Consider the following 24,319-nt stretch of genomic DNA (forward strand, 5'->3'; position numbering starts at 1 on the left):
CTAGAGATCGCTGACGGAACAATTATCTTTTAAAAATGAATTTAAAATCAGGACTAGGCTGGTTGGGGGTAAGAAACCTAGCGCAGTTATAAATGAAACCTTCTGGTGCTGCCTAGGCAGCGCTGTCCCCAGGTGGCGTCTTACTTTTCATAATATTTTACCAAAGGCTTTCAGTAACATAAATAGAGAAAACAGGTGCTGCACTCAGCTGGGGGTTTGTCTACCTCAACCCTCTTTGGTTCGGGTTTTGGATGAAAGGCCCAGGAGTTCAGGCAATCAGTCCTGTAGTTCTCATCACCCTCGGCGGGAAGGAAGAGGAGGAGGGTGGCGAAAAAACGAGGGCGCGGAAGTGTGGCAAACAGACGCGGCTATTCTTCAAACAGAGCGGGGGCTTGGGCTCCGTCCCCAGGTGCGGCCCCTCGAAATGACCGCTCACGTTCCGCGCATTTCGTCTTCGCAATGAAAAAATGACGTCTGGGTTACAAGAAAGAGGACATGCAGAAAGGGAAAGCATTCGCGCCGGGAGGACTCCGCCGGCCGCCCGGCGTCGGGGAGCGCCGCCACCGACCGCCCATCCCACGGCAGCCCGCCCGCGGTGCCCCGGGGGCCGGACGCCCGGCTAGGCTTCCCCTCGCGCTCCCGCTACCCACAAGCCCCCGCGCCTGGGCGCGCAGGCGCAGCGGCGACGGCCGTCTCAGGAAGAGGAAAATGGAATAAACAACTCGGAGGAACTAGAGCGCGAGGGAGCGAGTGGAGGCAGAATTTAAAAATAAACCGGCCCCTCCGCCCTCCCCGCCCGTTCGCCGCCGCCGCTCCCCCTACCCCAGCCCGCGCCCTCGAAGTCCCCGTCTGGGCCCGCGCGCCCACCCCGTCGTCCCGCGCGGCCCCTTTAAGAAAAGAGAACGAGAGAGTGAGTGAGAGAGAATCCCAACTCTCCCCCTCCCTCCCCTCCTTCCTACCCCCTCCTCCCTCCCCCCTCCCCTCCCCCCTCTCCCCGGGCGGCTCCGGCTCCCGCAGCGGGACGGACCCACCCGCTCAGGCTTTTCTCCGGCACCGGCAGCGTCTCCCTTCCCTCCCCGGTCTATGGTGGCGGCGGCTCCTCGGGCGGCAGCGGAAGACGAGGCTGCGGCGTTGCCATGAACAGTGGCGGCGGCCTCCCGCCCCCCTCGGCCGCCGCCTCCTCTTCCTCCTCCTCGCTGGCGGCGGCAGTGGCGGTGGTGGCCCCGCCGGGGGTCGGAGGTGTCCCCGGCGGGGCGGCGGCGGGAGTGAAGCTCAAGTACTGCCGCTACTACGCCAAGGATAAGACGTGCTTCTACGGGGAGGAGTGTCAGTTCCTGCATGAGGACCCGGCCGCCGGAGCTGCCCCGGGCCTCGGCCTCCATAGCAACAGCGTCCCCCTGGCTCTGGCGGGCGCGCCCGGGGCCGGCTTTCCGCCTGGAGCGGTCCCGGGCGGGGGAGCCGGGCCGCCCCCCGGGCCCAAGAAGCCGGACCTGGGGGGCCCGGGGGCAGGAGCGGCGGTCGGCGGCGGAGGCGGCAGCGGGGTCCTCGACGGACCGCGGCTGGCAAGTGAGTGGGGTCCGGACTGGGAGGGCGGCCTCGGCCTCGGGGAGGGAAGGCCTGGGGCCGGATGGGGCCCTGCGACCGAGCCCGGCCCGCAGGTCTGCCCCTCCGCCTGCCCCGGCGGTCTGAGAGGCCTAGGCCAGGCCTGAGCCTCCTTCCGTCTTCCTGCTTCCCCTCCCCATGGCCTTCGGCGAGCCCGGGAGCGAGGGGAGGCCGGCTTCCCGGTAACGTGGGTGGTGGACTGGGGTGGTGGGAGTGGGGGCGGGGAGGCAGGGGGATGGGCTGTGGCGTGCGGGGTGCGAGAAAGGGGGTGTCGTTTCCGGGGGGTGTGGAAAGGGGCTGGGTTTGCAGGCACATGTGTTTTGCGTGCCCGAGTGGAGTGAAGTCGGCGGAGGGTTGCGGCTCCCTGGTGGGTGTGTGTGGCTTGGGGCGGGAGGGGAGGGCGGGCGTTGGGGCTTCCTGGCGGCGGTGGAAACGACGGGAAAAGTTTGTGGAAGGCTTCTGGGAGAAAGGTTTCCCAGGCAGGAAATGCTTTCTAAGGATTAGGAGAGACCCGACGGCAGCTTCTCTAGGGTGCTTAGTTAGAGAGGAGGAACTTCGCAGGACTTGGCTCGCAACCTCGGTTTCCCGCGAGCTGGAAGAAGTTTGCCGGGTGTCTGTAGGGATCTGTCTCCTACTACTTTGTATCAAGCGAACTCAGCGTGGAGCCTCGCAAGCGTGTCCTGTGCAGCGCCCATTTGTGTGCGGCTCTGAACTTGAATTCGGCTATCTTAGGACTGTGGGTTTTTTACTTGTTTGCTTGCAACTTTTTAGCTGCTAGTGAGTGGAGTTTACAGTGATAATAAGTGTTAAGTGTAATCTGTTTTAACGTTGTTTTAATGCTGCGCTTAAGGACAAAGTAGAGGTGTCAGGTTTTGCTTTTTTTGTTAGAGTTTCTTGAGCCCTTCTAAAATGGGCAAGTCTTAGGAATTCCAAACAGCTTTTAGATGAAATCATTTGATAGGCAGCTTAACTTGGACGTCAGAACATTTTTTGTCTTTTTAAACTGTAAATGCACTTGATGCTTGGTCACTTAATTGCTTTATGATGACTCTTAATTGTCTTCCCAGAGATCTGTGTTTTTTTTGGTTTTTTTTTTTTTTGGCTTTTTTTAAAGACGGACTTTAGTGCAGATAGAGTGGGTGAGGGTGATATACTAAGAAGATTAATTTGTAACTTAATGTGTTGTCAAAATGGTTACTTTATTAATGGAATGTTATCACTTTGGAGCAGCAACTTTGCATCTTCAAGGTAAACTTGCCAGATGTCTTGAGTTGTGGGTCAGATTAACTCAAGAATTGTTTGATTAGTAAACAGACTCAACAGTAGTTTTGTTATCTACAGGAAGAGAGGCACTTTCAGAAATGCATGTATTTGATTTAATAGGTGATATTTCTAGGATTTTCTAATACACCGAGGTAGTAGATTTGGGACATGAAAGCTAGGACAGGTGAAGATGGGAAATGGAGGAGAAACGTTCGCAGTTATTCAAAGGCAGGGATCGTTTCCTATCTCAGAAGAGGACAGCGATTGGGGTATGGGGTCTTGAGAGGACTGGCAGTTAGCGCTAAGAAAAGAAGGAGTTTTAAAATTAACATTTAGTCGTTTAACAGTTGTTAGAGTAAGTAGCTGCTTGTGTCTGTAGTGGGGTTTTGTAGGGCTTGCTTTAACTTGACTGGTAACTCTCAGTAGAACAGGCTGTGACTCCTTAATGGTTGAGGTTAAATTGCCTCATATCAGTGACTGCCAAGTCAAGGTGGTGATACAATGGCTGCTTTGAATTTTTATACTTTATTTTTAAATTTTCAGTCTACTTTCTACATTTTACAGTACTTTTGTACTGTATCTTTTGGAACTGACCTGATTTGTTAATTAAATGTATGAGGCAATTAAAATAGACAACATACCCTAAGAGCTATTGCTATTAGGAGAAATTTAAATTTTGTTAGTTGCTGACCTGATCATGTAGCATCACTGAGACTTTTTTTTTTTGCTTTTATTTAGTGCTGCATCTGCAGTGTATGGAGGTTCCTGGGCTAGCGGTCAAATTGGAGCTGCCGGCCTACGCCACAGTGCACGGCAACGCTGGATCATTAACCCACTGGGCAAAGCCAGGGATTGAACCCGAATCCTCATGGATACTAGTTGGGTTCTTAACGCACTGAGCCGCAATGGGAACTCCCACTGGAACAATTTTAATTTGCTGCTTTTTCCTCTGCTTTTCTTTAAATGTAAGAATGTACAGTATTTTTTTTTCCTTTTTTTTTTTTGCACCCCTCCCGCCCCCCCCGCCTGCATATGGAGTTCCCAGGCCAGCGATCAGATCCGAGCTGCAGTTGCAACCTACTTCAACACCAGATCCTTAACCCACTGTGCCGGGCTGGGAGTCGATCCTGTGACCCAGCGTTACAGAGACCCTGCAGATCCCACTTCCCCGCAGTGGGAACTCCAAGAATGTGCAGTATTTCTTTAGTCAAGAGGTCCAGCAGATCTTTAGATCTGTGATTAACTGGATCTGCCGGCAGAAATGTTTTGTTCGAGCTCCTTGGGTGTCTTCTGTGTGTGTGTTTAAAGGTTTTTGTTGAAGTTTACATACCTAAGGAAGAGCATACAAATCATGAGGTCTTGGAATTTTCCTGAGATGAACACATGGCTTACGGCAGTGGTCAGGTCACGAAATAGAACATGACCCGTGCCTCCGCAGGTCCTGCTCTTGCCGCCTCCCAGGCTCTGCCCTTTCCCCTAGGTAACTGTTGATTTCGGGCACTATGTTCTGACATTGTAGATTCAGTTGTCACTTTTTCATACTTTTTAGAGCTTTATAGGCATGGAATCAGAGAGTATGTGCTGTCTTTGTGGGCCTCTTGCTTTCAGCATGTGTGTGAGAGCCGCTCATGGTGTGTAGGGACAGTCTCTGTGGTCTCCTTCCTGTGTTGTATAAATATACCACGTTGTATTTTCTCATGTCAATGGAATGTCTCCAATTTTTGTCTATTACAAGAAACACTGTTTTGAACATTCTTGAATGTGTTTTTTGGTTCAAGTCCATGAATTTTGTTGGATCGCGTAGGAGGGCAATTGTAGGCTTGTAACAGGGCATGCGTAGCTTCAGCCTCAGGTAGATGGTTTCAGTTCTCTGAAGTGGTTGCACCACCTTTACATTCCCTCTGTGGAGTGTGAGTGTTCTAGGTGCTTCACACTCTCCACAGCACTTGATATTAGCCTTCTTTCAATTTTAGCCACATCGGTGGCTAAAGTGTATGGTATGATTTTATGTTTTTAATTTGCATGTGTGTGGATTGTAATTGAATTAGACGGCAACACTTACAAAAATGAAAAGGTTTAACATAGAAACACAGATCTCTGGCTTCCTATGAAGGGCAACTCTGTCTTGTTTTGGAAGCAGGACTGTTGACGGGACAAGACTCCCTTGGGTCTTATTACTGTCATGTGCCTGGCTCCTCGGCATTTGAGTTTCTGACCCTTGCTTTAGTGACTTCACGTTTGCAGAACGGTTTTGTTGGTGTTTCAGATTGTGTGAAAACTTTAGAGGTAAATGCAAGAGAAAATTTTATCCTTACTTGGCAAGCAGTGGAAAACTGAAGCAGAAAGTCTTTTTTTTTTTTTTTTTTTTTTTTTTTTTGCCTTTCATCCTTTGTAGGGTGCATCCGCTGCACGTGGAGGTTCCCAGGCTAGGGGTCCTGTCGGAGCTGTAGCCACTGGCCTACAAAGCAGCTCATGGCAATGCCAGATCTGAGCCTGTACCACAGTCACAGCAAGTTGGGATCTGAGCCGTGTCTTTGACCTACACCACAGCTCACGGCAATGCATTGACACGGCTCAGATCTGGCATTGCTGTGGCTGTGGTGTAGGCCAGCGGCTACTGCTCCAATTAGACCCCTAACCTGGGAAGCTCCTTATGCTGTGGGTGTGGCCCTAAAAAGACAAAAAAAAACCACCACCAAAAACCGGAGGTAATAATAGACCTGCTTTAGAGTTGTGATAGGATCGCATGTGACAGCCTCACATTTAAAAAACAAAGGTGGAATTCCTATTGTAGCTCATTGGAAATGAACCCAACCAGTATCCATGAGGATGCGGGTTCCATCCCTGGCCCTACTCAGTGGGTTAAGGATTAGGCATTGTCACGAGCTGTGTTGTAGGCCATAGATGAGGCTTGGAATTGGCGTTGCTGTGGGTGTAGGCTGGCAGCTGTGGCTCCAATTTGACCCATAGCCTGGGAACTTATATATGCCACACCTGCGGCCCTTTAAAAAAAAAAGGCAATTTAAAAATAGAGGTAATAATAGTACCTACTTTAGAGTTGTGATAGGATTGCATGTGACACTCTTAGGTGCATTGCCTAGCATGTAGTGAGGTTTCAGTCTTAGTTGCTGTTATTGAATGTTATTAGTTATAAGACTACAGTTAGCCTGTGCATTTCCTTATCTCTCAGTTTTTGAGAATATATTTTCAGAGTTCCCATCACGGCTCAGTGGTTAACAGAATCCGACTAGGAACCATGAGGTTGCGGGTTCAATCCCTGGCCTTGCTCAGTGGGTTAAGGATCCGGCGCTGCCATGAGTGTGGCGTAGGTTGCACATGCGGCTCGGATCCTGAGTTGCTGTGGCTGTGGTGTGGGCCGGTGGCTACAGCTCCGATTAGACCCCTAGCCTGGGAATCTCCGTATGCTGCGGGAGCAGCCCTAGAAAAGGCAAAAAGACAAAAAAAAAAAAAAAAAAAGAATATATTTTCAAGACCAGTAAAATAGCTATAGATTATTGAACTGTGGTTGTCAGTCCAAATGGAGGAAAGCAGAGAATAACTCGAAGTTCACATCCAAACTTTGCAATGTACGGTAATGTGTGTCACTAAACTGTTGTTGTTTAAACTGGGATTAATACTTTTCATTTCACAAACTCAAATCAGCTGACAAACAAGTGAGTCGGGGAATTTGCCATCGGGGTAGCTGCTTTCGGTTTAAACATTTTTGTTTGACAATACACGAAGTGGGGAACAAAGACTTTCTAATACCATTCATTTCACTCCTGTAATATTGCGGTTGCAAAGTGGCAAGCTTTGATCTGGGTGGTAGGCGTACAGTGTTGCATGTAACAGAAGTCTGCCCTGATGGAGAGTACATTCTAATGGGAGATACAAACACGTGTAGAATAGTATTCGGTCTTCAGAAATTTTATGAGGAAAGCTTAGAGCTTTGCGAGGTGTACTTGAAGAGGGTTGTACTAACGTGAGCATAGACCCAGGTAAGATTCAGTGAGAACTAAAACACCTCTCCATGAACGTGTATTTGAAATGACTCTGTAAGAAGATAAATGGTTGCCAGAACATCTTCCTATTTTTGCCCTTTCATAGAATTTTTCTCGTTTTAATTAACTTTCTATTTTGAGATAATTGTAGAATCATATGCAGTTGTAGGAAATAATACAGAAAGAGCTTGTTGTCCCATCACCATTGTCCCAAGTGGTAATACTCTTCATAACCGTAGAGCAATTATCACAACCACATTGATTGATACAATCCACTTAGATTTTCTGAGTCTTATTTGTACTCGTGTGTGCACACGTGTTTATATTAAGTTCTGTGGAGCTGTATTAGCAGTATGTCTGTACACCTGCCAGTACAGTCAAGACAGAACAGCTCTGTAACCCTCAAGTGGCCCTTTTGTAACCCTCCCAATCCCTGGCCACTCCTAATTTGCTCTCTCTTTCTGTACTTTTGTCATTGCAAGAATGTTCTGTGAATGGAATTATATAGTGTGTGATCTTTTGGGATTAGTTTTTTTTAAAACTTGACATAATTCCCTCAAGATTCAGTACTGTTGTATGTATCCAAGAGTTTGTTTTTCTTGCTCAATTTTTCTCTTTGTTGTTAACTTGGAAAATTTATATCTATATTTTGGAGCAGCTTTTTTTTTTTTTGGTTTGCTTTTGTGTACAAAGGTGTGAACATTCACAGTACCTAGAAGTATTGTAAAAATGATTCATTTTAGGGTTAAATTTCTTTGAATTTAATTTAATTTTTAAGTTATAAAAGTCATAATTTTTTTTTTTTTTTTTTTTTTTTTTTTTGTCTTTTCAGGGCCGCACCTGCAGCATATGGAGGTTCCCAGGCTAGGGGTCAAATCGGAGTTACACCTGCCAGCCTATACCACAGCCACAGCAACGCCAGATCCTTAACCCACTGAGCAAGGCCTGGGATTGAACCTGCAACCTCATGGTTCCTAGTCAGATTTGTGTCTGTTGCGCCATGACGGAACTCCTAAAAGTCATAAATTTTTTGGTAAAAATTTTCATTGGAACATGTACAGTCAGGGTAAACCCATCTCATCTCATTGCCCAAGGCTGATCATTATTAATAGTTTGTGTGTGTGTGTAGCCTTAATTGTCTCCAGATAGAGTCACGTTGGGGGGTAGGACATCAATATATGAATGGGGGGGGCAGTTCAGTCCGCAGCATGTCTCGCATGTACACAGACAGGTTTTGTAGCAGTATTTACTACATTTGCTTTCCCATATTAACTTTTATTCTGTTTGCAAAGTAGTTTATGAGCTGAAACTACACCAAGGAATATGATAAAATACCTGTTTTAAGTACTTTTGCCATATAGTTAACAAATCAATACCTACAGTGTTTTTGTCTCCTTTCGGTTTATAGGAATTTCTCCTGAACTGGGGGTCCTGCGATTTTGATTTTCGTCCTCTCTTACTTCCCGCGTAACTTTGTGATCTTAGGCTGGTAATTTAGTCCATGTGGAAACACATGTCTGGGTGTTAGAAGAATGGGGCATGGAGTACGTGATGTCCAAAATTCCTTCAGCTCTAAAATGTTTTTTATTTCTAAATGTTTATATTCGAGAAAGCAAATTATTTTATGTTCAATCATTAGAATTCATCATCTTCCCTTCCCAACAACTTGTAAAAACATTGACCTCGCAGCAGCTTAACTTCAGTTCAGGGAAGGGCCTGGTGACCGCACTTATCTTGGCTGTTAGTTGGCATGTAGATGACAGCCCTCTTCGGATAAAACCTCTCCCTTTTTTGAGGTCTTTTTGATATCTTGTCTTTTCTTAAAAAAAAAAAAAAAGATATTGTACTTATTTTTCTAAAATGAGTTTTTAATAATATTTTTAATATTAAAAATTCCAGCATTAGAAAAACAGGAACAATATCTTGCTTTTGGAATAAAAAATGTACTACATGCACAGGTTAAAAATTCAAAAAGCACAGAAGGATACATAATAAAAAATGGTCTCCCTCCTTAGCTCCCTGATCTCTCTCCAAAAGGCAGTCATTATTTCCAGTTTTCATGTATCTATTCAGAAATATTCTTTGTCTACACCATCGTGTTTATACTTTCCACTGCACACACGGGAGCCTAACACATTTTTGAATTTTCTCACCGTATAGCACATCCTCTAGTTTGTTCGTTCCACATCCACACACAGAAATAGTGCGGCTGCGTAATATCCCATTGTATGATTGTGCTATTCTTTCTAGTGGCTTTTTACATTGTTTATACGTCTTTTACCATTACAAATGATGGAACTAAGCTGTTGTATCTTAAAGTATTATGTGTATATAGATTTTACACAAACTATAATACGCATGTATGTTAACGAGCACACGGTGCAAACTTGGTACATTAAAAAAAAAAAACCCTGCAGACACGTACAGTATGATCTCACAAATGTAATCTTAAATGGAGTTCCCGTTGTGGCTCAGTGGGTTAAGAACCTGACATAGTATCTGTGAGGATGTGGGTTCCATTCTTGGGCTTGTTCAGTGGGTTAAGGATCTGGCATTGCTGCAAGCTGGGTGTAGGTCGCAGATGAGGTTTGGATCTGGAGTTGCCATGGCTGTGGTGTAGACTGCAGCTGCAGCTCTGATTTGACCTCTAACCTGGGAATTTTCATATGCTGCATGTGAACCCTTAAAAGGGAACCCCCCCCCCGCCACCCCCAGCTTACAGATGCTGTAGAGAATAGATTGGTGGTTGCCAGGGGTGGGGTTAGGTGGGGTAAGTGAAGATAGTCAGGAGGTATAAACGTCTAGTCCTTGGGGCATAAGGTACAGCAAGGGACTTTAGTTAGCAATACTGTCATATATATTTGAAAGTTGCTAAGAGAGTGGATCTTAGAAAAATCCCATCATAAGAAAAATTAACTATGTGTGCTGATGGAAGTAGCTAAATTTAGTGTGGTAATCATTTTGGAGTATAAACATATCAAATCATGTTGTACACCTAAAAAGAAAACAATGTCATACGTCCATTGTATCTTAATACAAAAACCTATGTATTTTATATACCATTAGCTGAATATGTAAATATTGGAAATAGTCTTCCATATCACATTTTCCTCTGAAAAAATTTTTCCCAGTGGCTCACTTAATCTAGAGATAGTTATGTAAATCACATCTTTTGCAAGGTAATAAGCTGGTATTTGTAGAAAAAAAGTTTCAGGGTGAAATTTTATCTAGTGTTATTATTTAACAGTCTTTCATTGTTTATTCTTTTTTTTTTTTGGCAAGAAATAGATTTATTAAGACAGGATGCTTGTGAGAGAAGGAAGTGGGCAGGCAGGGAGGCTCTTCGCATTTACATTCTTTTTTTTTTTTTTTGCCTTTTCTAGGGCCGCTCCCACAGCATATGGAGGTTTTTTAGGCTAGGGGTCTAATCAGAGCCGTAGCCACCGGCCTATGCCAGAGCCACAGCAATGTGGGATCCGAGCCACATCTGTGACCTACACCACAGCTCACGGCAACGCTGGATCCTTAACCCACTGAGCAAGGCCAGGGATCCAACCCGCAACCTCATGGTTCGTAGTCAGATACATTAACCACTGTGCCATGACGGGAACTCCAGCATTTACATTCTTGATACACATACCTTAGGCTGCTTTCATAAATATTAGGTAGAGCGTGATAGAGCCGGAAAAGCTGGCAAGGACCTGACATGTCACTTGGCTTGATTTTCTCATTTTGCTTATTTGTTCCTAAACTTACTCTATTAACACTGCTGTTTCTGAATGTGACTGTATCATTGATTTGAAAGGATGACGTGGGAGTGAAGACAGAATGATATGGGGCCTCATCGAATTCCATAAGTGGCCTTTTATAGTTGGTAGATTTGGTGGCAGTATGTCAGCAATCTCTGAGGTAGAGTCTTCTTGACAAAGATGCCATGGGCATCTTCTTATTCTCAAGGCTTGGAAAAATTGTCAAGGAAGCTTTTAAAGTAAAAGTTTTAGCAAGGTCCTCTGACATATAAAAAGGATTTAGATGTATACAAAGAATGTGTTCAAAAAACTTAGATATGGGAAGCTTTCAACGTAATATAATTTGGGCTAAAAGTGAGGATTCATTCATTTAATTAACAGACATTTATTGAGCACTTACTCTGTGTCAGGTACTGTTTTAGATTCTTGGACTATATTAGTGAACCAAATAAATAAAAGATCCCTTTGTGGTCCATAATTACATTTTAATTAATCGGTAAGGTCGATAATATTTATAAACATAACCCCAGTAACTTTATAGTGTGTTAAAAAATGACGACTGCCGTTAAGACATAGCAAAACAAAACCTCAGCTTTCAATGCATCATTGGATAATCTTAAGGTGATATTTTGCATGAGTAGTAAGCTGGCTTTGGAAACACATTTTCTCCTTCCAGTATTAAATGCCAAATCACTTTACTGAGAAAACAATTAAGAACAGTGGAATGCTTTTCAAAACATTTATTGCTTTGTTGGCAGCTTTTGATTGTGTAGAAAAAGCAGTTATCTTGGCACGGATCCCAAACGAAAACCATCTTTTGTTGGAAGATATTTTTCAGTAAATAATCAAACAGGCAGTACTAAATATGAAGTAGCTTCAGCTGAGAGTCCAGATGATTTCGTTGTGGTTGGTCAAGTTGGAAGCCAGTTCATCTTGGAAGGCCCGTAGTATTGCAGTGCTCCTCAGAATCAGGTCTTCTCCAGAGTCTTGCTGCATTGCAGTTCCTTTCCGATCGAGGAGACTTAAGTCGAAGGGTTTATCTTTCAGAAAATTTCGGATCAAAGCTGTGTATTGTATATACTCTCTCTAGTCTTCGCTTATGATGACTTTTGTGAGGGCGGGTTTGCCAGGTAGACCTTGGGGCTGTTAGAACAATGTCAGCTTGTCTCTCTGGAGGTCTGGTATTTGGTGCAAAGGACTTATTCTTTAATAAATGACATAATATATGTATACTGTGGGCACTGACTGGGTCTGGTATTTGATGCAAAGGACTTATTCTTTAATAAATGACATAGTATATGTATACTGTGGGCACTGACTGGGTCTGGTATTTGATGCAAAGGACTTATTCTTTAATAAATGACATAGTATATGTATACTGTGGACACTGACTGGGAAGCTTGATTATCAAACATAGACCACTCGGTGCCAGGTGTCACGTGAGTACTGGGAAGTGTGAAGATGCATGGTTCCTTCCATGTATGAATATGCACATGGAAAAAGAAAGCCTGGTAAAAGATTTTGAAATGTACAAATTTTGGCATAGTGTGATTTGCTGTAGATATGAAATGTTTAACCATCTCTGTTCAGGGATATTTTGGAAGGTTTCATGACAGGTGGTATTTGAACCATGTTTTGAAAAATGTCTGAAGCATACCTGGTGGAAAAGAAGAGCATCCTGCCCAGGCAGATGAGAACAAGGATACCGGTGTTTTTTGTGTTTTTTTTTTTTTTAGTTAAAGCATAGTTGATTTACAGTGTTTTGCCAATTTCTGCTGTATAGCAAAGCGACTCAGTCATGCATTCTTTTTTTATATTACTTCCATCATGGTCTGTCCCAGGAGATTGGACATAGTTGCCTGTGCTGTTCAGTAGGACCTTGTTGTTTATCCATTCTGAGTGTAATAGTTGCATCTCCTAACCCCAAACTCCCAGGCCATTCCCCCACCACCAGCAACCACAAGTCTGTTCTCTATGTCTATGAGTCTGTTTCTGTTTTTGTAGGTAGGTTCATTTTGCCATATTTTAGATTCCACATGCAAGTGATATTCATATAGTATTCGTCTTTCTCTTTCTGACTTCACTCAGCATGAGAATCTTTGGTTACATGCATGCGGTTCTGAGTGGCGTGGCTGAGTAGTATTGCATTGCATGTATGTACCACATCTTCTTAATCCATTCATCTGTCAGTGGACATTTAGGTTGTTTGCGTGGAGGACACAGGTTTCGGTGCTCTGTGCTGCTGAGGTCTCACTTGTCTCTGGGTTTCACCTGTGTTGGCTAATGATGCTTTGGAATTAGATGGAAAATTTAAAATGAGGAATTGCCCAGAAACTTTGTGAGGGCTGGAAATACAGTGTTTATAGTCATTAATTGCTGTTTTCTTATACTTCCTTTGAGCTTTTTTTCTTAGTTGGTGAGCTTTTGAGCCTTTCAAACACCTCAGTACGTCCTTCCCAGCCACTTGCTTTGAATTCACGTTTCTCTTCCAGGTGACCCTCTGGGTTTTGCGGTGGAGGTATAAAATGTTCCAGGCCACCTTTTCATCATTTCTGTTAAATTAAAAATAAGCGTATGAAAAATTTCCCTTAGTGCATTCTATACAAAGAATGTGTATCCGTTTTGAGAGTAAGCTAACTTTTACAAATAAATTTAGAAGTGGATACAAATGATAACCACAAAAAGTAAGCCCTAGGCACCGAACACTGTCCAAGCATGCCGGTGTTCTGAATTAGTCTCATGACAGGGCTGGAAAGCAGATGTTAGCATTTCTGTTTTACGGAGGAGGAGACGGAGACTTAGGTTAAATATGCTGTCAAAGATCCGTCGTTGGTAACTGACCGGAACAGACCCATGGGCATTGCTCAAAGTCTGTGCTCATTCCCCAGTCCCTAGAGAAGAGGCGGGTGCGAGTGTCTGCTGAGTGCTCGGAGGAGTCCCGTTTCATGAGCCTGCTGCGTCCACTGCTCTGTCATCTAGTGTCTTAGAGGCTCGTTTCCTCCTCAGAAAAATGGAGTCTAATATCCTTTGCATGGGGTATTTTATACAGGTTGGATGGGCAACTCTGTTGTATCTCTTATCAACTTTTAAAAATACCTACTTTCAAGGAGAACTTAATTGTAAATAAGTGTTTATTTATATGTGTGCTAATAGAGTAGGGAATATCGAAAAAATACAAGGCGTGGTCCCAAACCTCAGTTTACAGATAAAGTCAGATGGATAGAGAGTACAGAAATTGTGTAAGTGTAAGAATTGACAGGTTTAGGTAGTTGAAGGCAGAAATAAAAGGTAGATGGAAGAAAAGTGTTTTAGTCCCATAAATGATGTAAACAGCGTCTTCGCTAGGCGGGCTTTTGGCGGCTTGCGGTAGCTGGGGGTGCCTTCCCGAGAGGCGAGCAGAGGACCGCGATGCTGACCCGGGAGTCAGGGCGCCCGCCCCGGGCAGCTTCCTTCCCTCGCGTGGCTCTCGCAGCCCCGAGTGGGAACGAGCGCCTTCTCTTGCAGACGAGGCAGTGACGTTGAGGGGGTTTTGCTCAAGGTTATTCGGCTAGTAAGGGGCAAGAAGTTGGATTAGAACTCAGTAACTTCGAATATATTTTCTTTTCCTTTTTGCCTGGCCCTGGAGGAACACAGAGTTGGGTGTGTCTGCGTGGGAGTTGGTGGTACTGCATGTTGTGAAGTGCAGACCTTCACGGTACAGCGAGTTTATCATCTTGACTGGAGGGGAGAGTTCAGTCATGTTAGGATTATCATAAAGACCTTTTAATAGTAGATGTATACTTTCTTTTTGGTCTGTGTCCATGGCATGTGGAAGTTCCTGAGCCAGGGATCGAACATGCACCACAGCAGTAACCCAAGCCATGACAGTGACAAGGCTGGATCCTTAACCCACTGCTCCACAAGAGAACTCCTATAATCTTTGCTGTTTTGGCAGTATCTATTGTAAGGTACTCAGTATTTCCCTGATGGATACACAGTTGTCCTAAGTCCACTTAGTGAATAATCCCATTTTCTTGACCAATATTAAAAAGTAGCTTTATTGCCGAAAAAGGTAGCTTCATTGAAATATAATTTATGTAGTATAAAATTCACCCATTGGAAATGTACAGTTTGATTATTTTTAGCAAATGTTTAGAGTTTTGCAGCCATGAAGATTTTTACAAGAACTTTAAAAATACTGTTTCAATTGTTTTTCACAACTTTTTTTTTTTTACTTTTTTAGGGCCCCACCCGCAGCATGTGGAAGTTCCCAGGCTAGGGCTTGAATTGGAGCTGCAGCTGCCGGCCTGCACCACAGCCACAGCATTGCAGGATCCGAGCCGCGTCTGTGAACTACACTAGAGCTCATGGCAATGCCAAATCTTTAACCCACTGAGTGAGGCCAGGGATCAAACCTGCATCCTCATGGATGCTTGTCATGTTTGTTTCCGCTGAGCTACGATCGGAACTCCTTTCATAACTTTTCACTGAAGTTTGTAGGGTAGTTGGTATCAGTCTCATTTTATAAGTAATCATGTACTTTTTATGAGCATTTTGCCCAAGACATTGTGGCTAGTAAGTGGCAGAACTGATTCTCAAACCCAGTGCTTTTAGGAAAAACTAGAATGGTAGGTTGAGAACAGACCGTTGAGGGTTTTTTAATGTCAGACTAAGAAGTTTGGATTTCATCCCTTGGGGTAGGCACTGCCAGCATCTTGTCTGTGATGTCCTAGTTGGCAGAGGAGAACCAATTAGTATTTTCAGCTGGACTTTTTTTTTTAAGGCATGTTCTATGGAAGGCTAGTCCCTTAACAGCCTGTGGATGACAGGGGAGCCTTACTGATAACAAAACTGTTGATTAACATTCTCTTTGTTATATGTGTCTTAAAGTAAGCTAGAGAAAAGAAAATGTTATTAAGAAAATCATAAGGAAGAGAAAAATACATTTGTAGTGCTCCGCTGTATTTATCGATACTGTAGGTTTTATGTTGTCTGTTTATAAAATTAATCATTTTGTCTGTAGCTACATCAGTATTGTCTAATACGATACAAATACTGTAGGTGTCATACATTTTACTAAAACTAGACATCAAAAATGAAAACATAATATGAAAAAGAAATTAATATTTACTTACAGATATCCTACATCGATAGTGAAGAAGTAGCGCTCTGATGCTGTATGGTAGCCCAGTGTAAGTGGTCGGATTGCTTCACAGCAGCATAGCCAATACACTAATGAATGAATTGTTAGAAAGTTCTTGTAGCACACAGTATTACAATCGTATTCATTATACGGTATCGGAAATGTTGCCTTAAAAGAAAAAACCCAGTTACCTGCGATAGTAGGTTTAAATGCAGTTTCTCCACTTAGAGAGGCACACTGTAACGTTCTCTGAGAGTGAAGTTATAAAACAGCAGAAAAACTAACGCATTGTTAATTTTAGGGTAAATATCATTCACGTTATGCCTATGTAAGTACACACTAGTATCTATATCTGCATATATTTTACACATTCATAACATACCTTTTTCTTCATTTTGGGGGTGTTTTTAGCCTACACAGTTCATCTGTGCGTTTTTAAATTGTCATCAATCTCCAAAATTTTTTCCAATTTATTTATTGAAGAAAAGTCTGAGTATAATTGGACCTGTGCAATTCTGACCTGTTTTGCAAGGGTCAACTGTACTTAGCAAAAAAGTACAGTATGCATCTAAAGCATACTGTGATGTGTGAGGGACTCTTGAGTAGTGACAATCATTCCATGTTATTCTGCCCTAAAATCGACAGGCAGCGTGTCTGTTCTTCTTAGCTTTATCTCATTGCTACCCCTCCAGAATTGGTTTTACTGAATTAAGAGTGAACGTGAGACTGCTGGTCTGTTTCTTCATGTGTGTTAGGAGAAATTTGTCTCTGTTTATGAAGATTCACAGAAGAATTTGCAGTGATTTTAATCTCCTGTCCTCTTGCAAAGTTAAACCCTAATGAGAAAACTAGAAATGCAAGTGTAATTTGTTTCTTCATGTGGTGCTTGGTGGCTCTCAAGTAATTAATATAAAATAAATAGCTCTCTCTGGAAAAAATTATTCAACTTAAGCATTATTTAACAAATTTTTGGAGCCAACTTCATTTGGCTCTGCCTTTGTTACTAACAGGTAAATAAAAAGAAGAGCGACAGAGATTTGAAACTTGACAACTTATGTAGGAACAGAGAAACTACATCAGTGTTTTATGCTTGTAATTTAAACACTTGAATTTTCCTTCTCTTTCAGTTCCTGGAATAGATGGAGGAGCTTTAACTGAATCGAGTCTCACAGATTCCTATTTCAGCACCAGCTTTATTGGAGTTAATGGATTTGGAAGCCCCGTAGAAACAAAGTATCCCTTGATGCAGGTATTGTTAGTATGGTTTATGGGGCTCTGAACATTGAGGTTCATTTCAGGGGTGGAGACAGCTAGTCTTGGTTTATTCTCAGATTTGTTCTGTGGGAGGTAGGATTTTTGAGGTCATGAGGAAGGTGGGATATAGGTCCGCCATCTCCTGTAGGTTTGGAGTCAGGGTGAGCTTTCAGGGATGGGGTTAAAGTATGAAGAGGATGGTTTCTCACTGTGTGATTTCGAGAGGAAGGAATGAATGCCTTGCAGGATAGTGGGGCCACTGGGATGCTCGGGAGCGGTTAGAAAGCCTGGGACATACTTAGAGAATGGAGACTAGCCTGTTTTACAGAATCTGTAAGCTGTAAGAAGGATAATAACGCACTGGAAGAGGACAGTAAAGAGCAGTTACTGGCTCATGCGTAGTCCCTGTGCAGCCGCTCACATGGGTACTGGAATTTATAGACGAGGAAGCTTAGTGGATATGTGTCTTGCCCAGGCTAATATGTTATGGAAGTGCAGTTCAAAATAGAGCTGTGACTTTGGTTTTAAATACCTGGCTAGTGAGTAAAATTTTCATTTGATGTGTTATAGAGAATATTTGGAAGTTTTTGCATAGATGATTCTAACCTAAGCAGCAGCATTTATGGAAAGATTACAGGGTCACTAATGTGAGTGATGGATTGGAAGGGAAGATGGGAGGCGGGTCAGTCTTCATTGGTTGAATATTCTTAGTTCTGTATTCCTCAATGATATTTTATTTTTCAGAGAATGACTAATAGTAGCAGCTCCCCAAGCCTTTTAAATGACAGTGCCAAGCCATATGCAGGCCATGGTAAGATTTGGTCTCTTTTCTCTTTTATATAATGTATGTAGTATGTATATTTTTGACTCTAAAAACAGTATGTCCATTGTAGCAATTTCAAAAATTACAGGTAGATATAAGGAAGAAAATAAAAGTGATCTGTTGTCTTCCTACTCAGAGCTGAAAACTAAGATTTGGATGTATGTATGCAAACGTGCATATATACATAGTACATAGTAATACTTAAGATCACAGTAAATCTACTTTTTTTCGGTCTTTTGGTCTATTTTTAGGGCTGCACCTGCAGCACATGGAGGTTCCCAGGCTAGGTGAGAGCTATAGCTGCTGATCTACGCCACAGCATTGAGGGATCCAAGCCACATTTGCAACCTACACCGCAGCTCACAGCAACACCGGATCCTTAACCCACTGAGTGAGGCCAAGGATCGAACCCGTGTCCTCATGGATGCTAGCTAGTCAGGTTCGTTAGGCACTGAGCCACAATGAGAACTCCTAAATCTACTTTTTTAAAAAAATTAAAAAATTTTGGGAGTTCCCTTTGTGGCTCAGTGGTTAATGAATCTGACTAGAACCTGTGAGGATGCGGTTTGATCCCTGGCCTCGCTCAGTGGGTTAAGGATCTGGTGTTGCCATGAGCTGTGGCGTAGGTGGCAGACTCAGCTCAGATCTGGCATTGCTGTGGCTATGGTGTAGGCCAGCACCTGTAGCTCTGATTTGACCCCTACCCTTGGAACTTCATATGCCGTAGGTGTGGCCCTAACAAGCAAAAAAAAAAAAAATTTTTTTTTTTGGCTACCCCGCTGCATGTGGAGCTCCCAGGCCAGGGATCAGATTTGAGCTACAATTTCAATCTACACTGCAGCTGTGGCAACGCTGGATCCTTAATCCACTGTGCTGGGCCGGGGATCTAACCTGCATCCCAGTGCTCCAGAGACATTACGGATCCTGTTGTGCCACAGTGGGAACTCTGCACTGAGTATATTTTTAAATTGTGAGTGTTTCTTGATCATTATAAATTGAATTCTCTTATTTATTTTCATAATTTTCTTTTTGTTTTTATGTTTTTAAAAAAAGATTACAGGAGTTCTCTGGTGGCCTAGTGGGTTAAGAATCTGGCTGGTGTTGTCACTGCTGTGGCTTGTGTCCCTGCTATGGCTCAGGTTCAATCCCTGGCTCAGGAACCTTATGCATGTTTCACATGTGGCCAGAACTCCCCTCCCTCCCCCCTCGCCAAACAAAAAACATTCCAATATTGGATTGTGTTTATAAATCTCTTCACATTTTGAGTTATTTCTTTTGGAAACATTTTGTGACATGGAATTACTGTTTCAAAGTTAGTTAGCCTTAAGATAGTTTTAAGACTTTTGATACAGGATTTCCTTTTTGTATCCCGATTTACAAATAAATGTTTCTTTCTGTACTTCTGTATCCTATTTTAAAAATAAATGGTCATGGATGGTTTTTAAAAAATATGTAACAATTGAGTATTCATGCTCTATATCAGTAAAATGTTAGTATTTATTAATAACGGTGAGAATAAGAATTTACATGTTGATTATTTCCTGAGAGACATTTTAGGGGTGTGTATCAAACTCAGTAATTTCAACTTTTGCTGTAGGAAAAAAAGCAACATTTTAATAATGTATAAAATTATTAGAAACTGATGTGTAGCATTATGTTTTTGGCATTCCCATAGAGAATGCTTTTTTTTTTTTTTTTTTTGTCTTTTTAGGACCACACTTGCAGTATATGAAGGAAGGTTGCCAGGCCAGGGAGTAATTCTTAGCTGTAGACGCTGGCCTATGCCATGGCCATAGCAATGTCAAATCCGAGTGGCGTCTACAACCTATAGCACAGCTCACGGCAAGGCCGGATCCTTAACCCACTGAGCCAGGCGGGGGATCAAGCCTGTGTCCTCATGGATGCTGGTCAGATTTGTTTCCACTGAGCCACGACGGGAACTCCCTAAGGTTCCTTTAAATGAGAACATTTATTGTATTTTTTAGGATTTCACAGGTAATTTAATGAGAAACGTAAGATTAACTCAAGCTCAGAAATGAGGACAAAAATATTTCAGTGTGTATCATGGATTCCCTTTCAGAAACTCTTCTGATTTGTTAAGCGAGAAACAATTTAGAGAGACTTTTGTTTGTGACCTCTGGCCACAGAGTAATAGAGCTTTGAACCTATGAAGTCTTTGGATTTCATGTATGTGTTTTGAAACATTTAATATTTCTTTTTTTTTTTTTTTTTTTTTTTGTCTTTTTGCCATTTCTTGGGCCCATATGGAGGTTCCCAGGCTAGGGGTTGAATCAGAGATGCTGCCACCGGCCTAAGAGCCACAGCAACGTGGGATCCGAGCCGCGTCTGCAACCTACACCACAGCTCGTCTGCAACCTACACCACAGCTCAGGGTAACGCTGGATCGTTAACCCACTGAGCAAGGGCAGGGACCGAACCCGCAACCTCATAGTTCCTAGTCGGATTCGTTAACCACTGCGCCACGACGGGAACTCCAAATAATATTTCTATCTTTAAAAACTTAAATTTACTTTATCTTTTTAGTAAGAATATCCAATACCTGATGATAGACTTTAAGGAATTTTCTTATACTACTGTCCCTCCATCCCTACCCCTTTTTAATTTTTTTTTGTCTTTTGTCTTTTTTGGGCTGCACCTGTGGCACATGGAGGTTCCCAGGCTCGGGGTCTAATTGGAATTGTTGCTGCCAGCCTATGCAAGAGCCATAGCAATGCCAGATCTGAGCCGTGTCTGTGACCTACACCAGAGCTCACGGCAATGCCGGATCCTTAACCCACCTAATGAGGCCAGGGTCGAACTCGCAACCTCATGGTTCCTAGTCGGATTCGTTTCCGCTGGCCACGACAGGAACTGCCCTTTTTAATTTTTCATATGATGTGGTCTCAAGCACACAAACTACAGGTAGACTTCCTTCATAGACACATGCTTAATAACATGGTTGAGTCCTCTTTTTTTCCGATTTGATTCTTGTTTTTTGCTCTAAGCAAACACATGCTTCTGAGTAAATGTACACTGAGTATTTCCTGAATGAATTTGTGTTTCGTTCACTAGGAAGTATTTGAGCATACGCAGTGGGGGAGGCATCCAGTTTAACTATTATTGTGGTATATGATTTTTATCACTATTTTTAAGCATTCAAGTTAAACATTTATTAGATTCATAGGTTTCTCGAGTTATCTGTGTGGAAACTTACATAACTTATCTTCCAGATCCTCTAATTTCACCTGCTTCATCCTTGTTTAATGACTTTGGTGCCCTCAACATCTCTCAGAGAAGAAAGGTAGGTGAGATGGAAACTTGATGGACTGTAAGGGTGATGTTGGGATGTTACCTACTTAATGGTCAGTGTTCACTTAAGTGGGGGGAGGGCTGTTGATGGGCCGCAGAGTGTTTCTTGCTTTTTGTTAACCCTTTTCCTTGTTGTGCATATCTTTCTTATATGTAGAATTTAATTTGATCTCTGTGCATGGAATAGAGACGTTTTATGTGAAGGGATAAAATCCTTTTGCTTATTTTTGCTCATTTTCTCTATCTTAATGTATCCTGTTTTTAAGATAACATCTAATTTAATGTGGTATTTTTTGTTATGTGACCTGTTGTAGGCATATTATCATCTTTTAACTTTACTTTCTGTTTTCTCTAAATCTCAAAGATTTCTCCCCTAATATAAACTCCTCATTACACTGACAACTTAAAATCTTTAGCTTTTCATAACTGACACAACTGTTTAATAAAAAGTTTAAACTCTCTTCGTATTAGAAATTTAATTTTATTTGGAATTGAGGTTGCTAGACCATGAATAATAGGTTTTGAAGTACCTCGTGGTGGTTAACTAGAGTTGGACGCCTTTAAGTTGTAATAGACGCATGCGAGTCAGTAGCAGTGGTCACCCAGAGAAGGCGATGTTTTGGTTAGGACCTCTAGCAGCTGCAGATGTTTAGGAGGTGGCAAATCTCGGTGGAGATTACTATAAAGTTGTAACTCATTCAGTCCTTAATAGTAGGAGAAAGATCCAAAAGAGAACAATATGAATTTTAGAGAACTGATATAAGCTTAAGATGCTTTTAGGAAGTATGTGATCATAGGCTAATAGGAAATGAATTTTCATGAAGACTAGATGTTATCAAGACAAATTATGGGGTCAGGTATAAATTACCTCAATACCTCGTGTACCTAGTATTATCTCCATTTTGAAACCTGGATAAGAACAGGTAGGTAGTTAATTACTGAATGCTTTTAAGCAGTTGGAATTGGTAGACTGGAATGTACGGGGCTGGTTTTATAAATGTGCGTGTTGGCTCTCACCAAGAACACATTTGCTTCTGCCTCACACACGCGTCTCAGAAGTGGGAATGTGTGTTTTTTTAATTCCTAGAGCAGAAGTGGAATCGAGCTGGATGCAAGCAGATTCATTGGTGGTAGTGTCAGTCTGGAAAGGAATGGTAAAATGCTGCAAAGCATGTACAACCCGGAAACCAAGTTATCTGGAGCTATTTAGCATAAGGGGAAGATAGAAAGCCCTTAAGTAGTATTAAGGGTGCCCCAGGGGCCTTTTCACATTTTTAAAAATAATAGTCAGTTAACTGTGATAAGTAGCATTTCTGATATGAATAGAGAGTAAAACTAGGAGTTCCTGTCGTGGCTCAGTGGTTAATGAATCTGACTAGGAACTATGAGGTTGCAGGTTCGATCCCTGGCCTTGCTCATTGGGTTAAGGGTCTGGTGTTGCCGTTAGCTGTGGTGTAGGATCCCGACTTGCTGTGGCTGTGGTATAGGCTGGCGGCTACAGCTCGATTGGACCCCTAGCCTGGAAACCTCCAAATGCTGCGGGTGCAGCCCTAGAAAAGACCAAAAAAAAAAAAAAAAAAAAAAGTAAAACTAGAATGGCAAGTAAGTACTTAACAATATTCCTAATATGAGGGTTGGGTGGATTGCATTTTAAAGGTGAAGTATATGATTTAAAGCTACTGACATGAATTTTTTTTTTTTTTTTTTTGAAGGAGAAAAAGATAGCTTTGTTGCTCTGCCAGGCAAAGGAGGCTCACAGCAGTCTAATGCCTTAAAGACTGTGCCCCTCTGGAAGGGATTGGGAGGTGGTTTTACAGTTTGGCAGTGGAAAAACAGGGCCATAGATAAGGATCAGGGTAGAGGCAAGCTTGCATTGTCTTTCAAAGCTGTTGTTTAGTGGCCCCGGGACTGGTTCTGGTGGTCCTCCTTCCTGGAGTGAAGAATGCTTCCTTTGTTGGGGGTTGAGTTCTCTCAGCCGCAAGGCTCCTGGGCCGAAGGTCATCCCTCCCTCCCACGGGCCCCTCCCAGATCCTCCCAGTAAGTCTTGAGGGCGGCACCCTGTTCCTTCCCAGGGCCGCCTCCCTGTGTCTGGACTCACGGAGGTTCACGTTCTTGGTGTCGTCTCCAAGCAGAAGGAGTTCAGCGAGAGACCAAGTGTTAGGCAAGAAATAGATTTATTAGGATAGGACGCTTGTGAGAGATGCAGGCGGGCGGGCAAGGAGGCTCTGCCTGACATGAAGTTTTGAGAAAATAGTGAAGTCCCTGGAGATTGGAAAAAGGAGGTTGTAAATACCAAAAATTCACTTTAGTAATGGAAAATAAGAGAAGGAAATGTTGCTACAAATGTGACCTCTTTATTTAGAGTGAGATCAGAGTGTATTCCACACGGAAGCAGTTTAGTTTGCTGCAGTGAGCACTTAGCTGCTGTTTCTGAGGTCCTCCTTCTCTAGCTTTGTGACCTTGGGCTGCCGTTCTAGGCTGCAGTGTTCGCATCTGGGGAATGATGAGCATGGCGGGGTGTCTTTCATCTCAAATGTCATAGTCTGGCTAAACTGAAAGGACCTACATGTCAGCCACTACTTAAAAATTTAGGATTCAGATAGTGTATCTTTGAAGGACTATATTTTCTTAACATGTACACTTAATAGATAGGGACATAGAGATTTTTTTTTTTCCAATAGTGGGCTATATAGTTAGGCAGCTGGGTACAGTTGCATGTATTTTGAAATTGTTAATGATTGAATTGAGGTTTAAAGTCCCTTTGTATTAAAAATACTCTTGCCAGGAGAGTGTTGCATGCTGTGAATTTATGGCATATGGAGGCTTTGTCTGTTGTTCTTCTGTCGTGGTAATTTATAACATTTGTTTATTGATGTAATTTTAGTGGAAGTAACTCAAATTTACGTGAATATTTAGTTCTAGGTGATCTAAGCAGGCTACTGTGATTGCTCGGTGACATTTTATTTCATAATGAGATTGGAAAACAGGCAGTTTGGCCATATTTACTACTATTTCATAGCTGCTTAGATAAGCTATGTTCTCAAAATCTTAGTTGGGCCAATCCCTGGGCCTTACACGCTGCTTTTTGCCTGTGTGTGAATTATTTGGATCTGATCAGTTAAATACTTTTAATGTAGGCAGTCTTATTGTGAACCATTTGGAACCCTTCAAGACAGTGGACTGATGTTTTCCCTGC

General features: G+C 42.8%; 1 protein-coding gene across 42 annotated transcripts in view; it reads left to right on the top strand.

Moving 5' to 3' along the window:
• The first annotated feature begins 703 nt into the window (after positions 1-703).
• PAN3 (poly(A) specific ribonuclease subunit PAN3) overlaps positions 704-24,319 on the top strand; it is a 127,585-nt gene continuing 103,969 nt past the window's right edge. For 20 of the 42 annotated variants that reach the window (XR_014819044.1, XR_014819045.1, XR_014819046.1 and 17 more), the window contains exons 1-4: positions 704-1,566; positions 16,865-16,986; positions 17,736-17,802; positions 21,045-21,115. Coding sequence is in view for 24 of the 42 variants with exons in the window: in XM_005668294.4 (XP_005668351.1) it covers positions 1,137-1,566; positions 16,865-16,986; positions 17,736-17,802; positions 21,045-21,115 (690 nt within the window). In the remaining 18 variants the exon portion in view is untranslated. Of the gene's footprint in view, positions 1,567-1,941; positions 2,851-16,864; positions 16,987-17,735; positions 17,803-21,044; positions 21,116-24,319 lie in introns of those variants that run through there. The other 22 variants (XR_014819049.1, XM_084981315.1, XM_084981321.1 and 19 more) reach the window with 6 other exon arrangements.

This window comes from Sus scrofa, chromosome 11, assembly GCF_054392235.1.
Source record: "Sus scrofa isolate SSC_HxYL_T2T_F1_AM1 chromosome 11, Sscrofa_HxYL_maternal_Yorkshire_Landrace_v2.0, whole genome shotgun sequence".
In the NCBI taxonomy this organism is placed as follows: Eukaryota; Metazoa; Chordata; class Mammalia; order Artiodactyla; family Suidae; genus Sus; species Sus scrofa.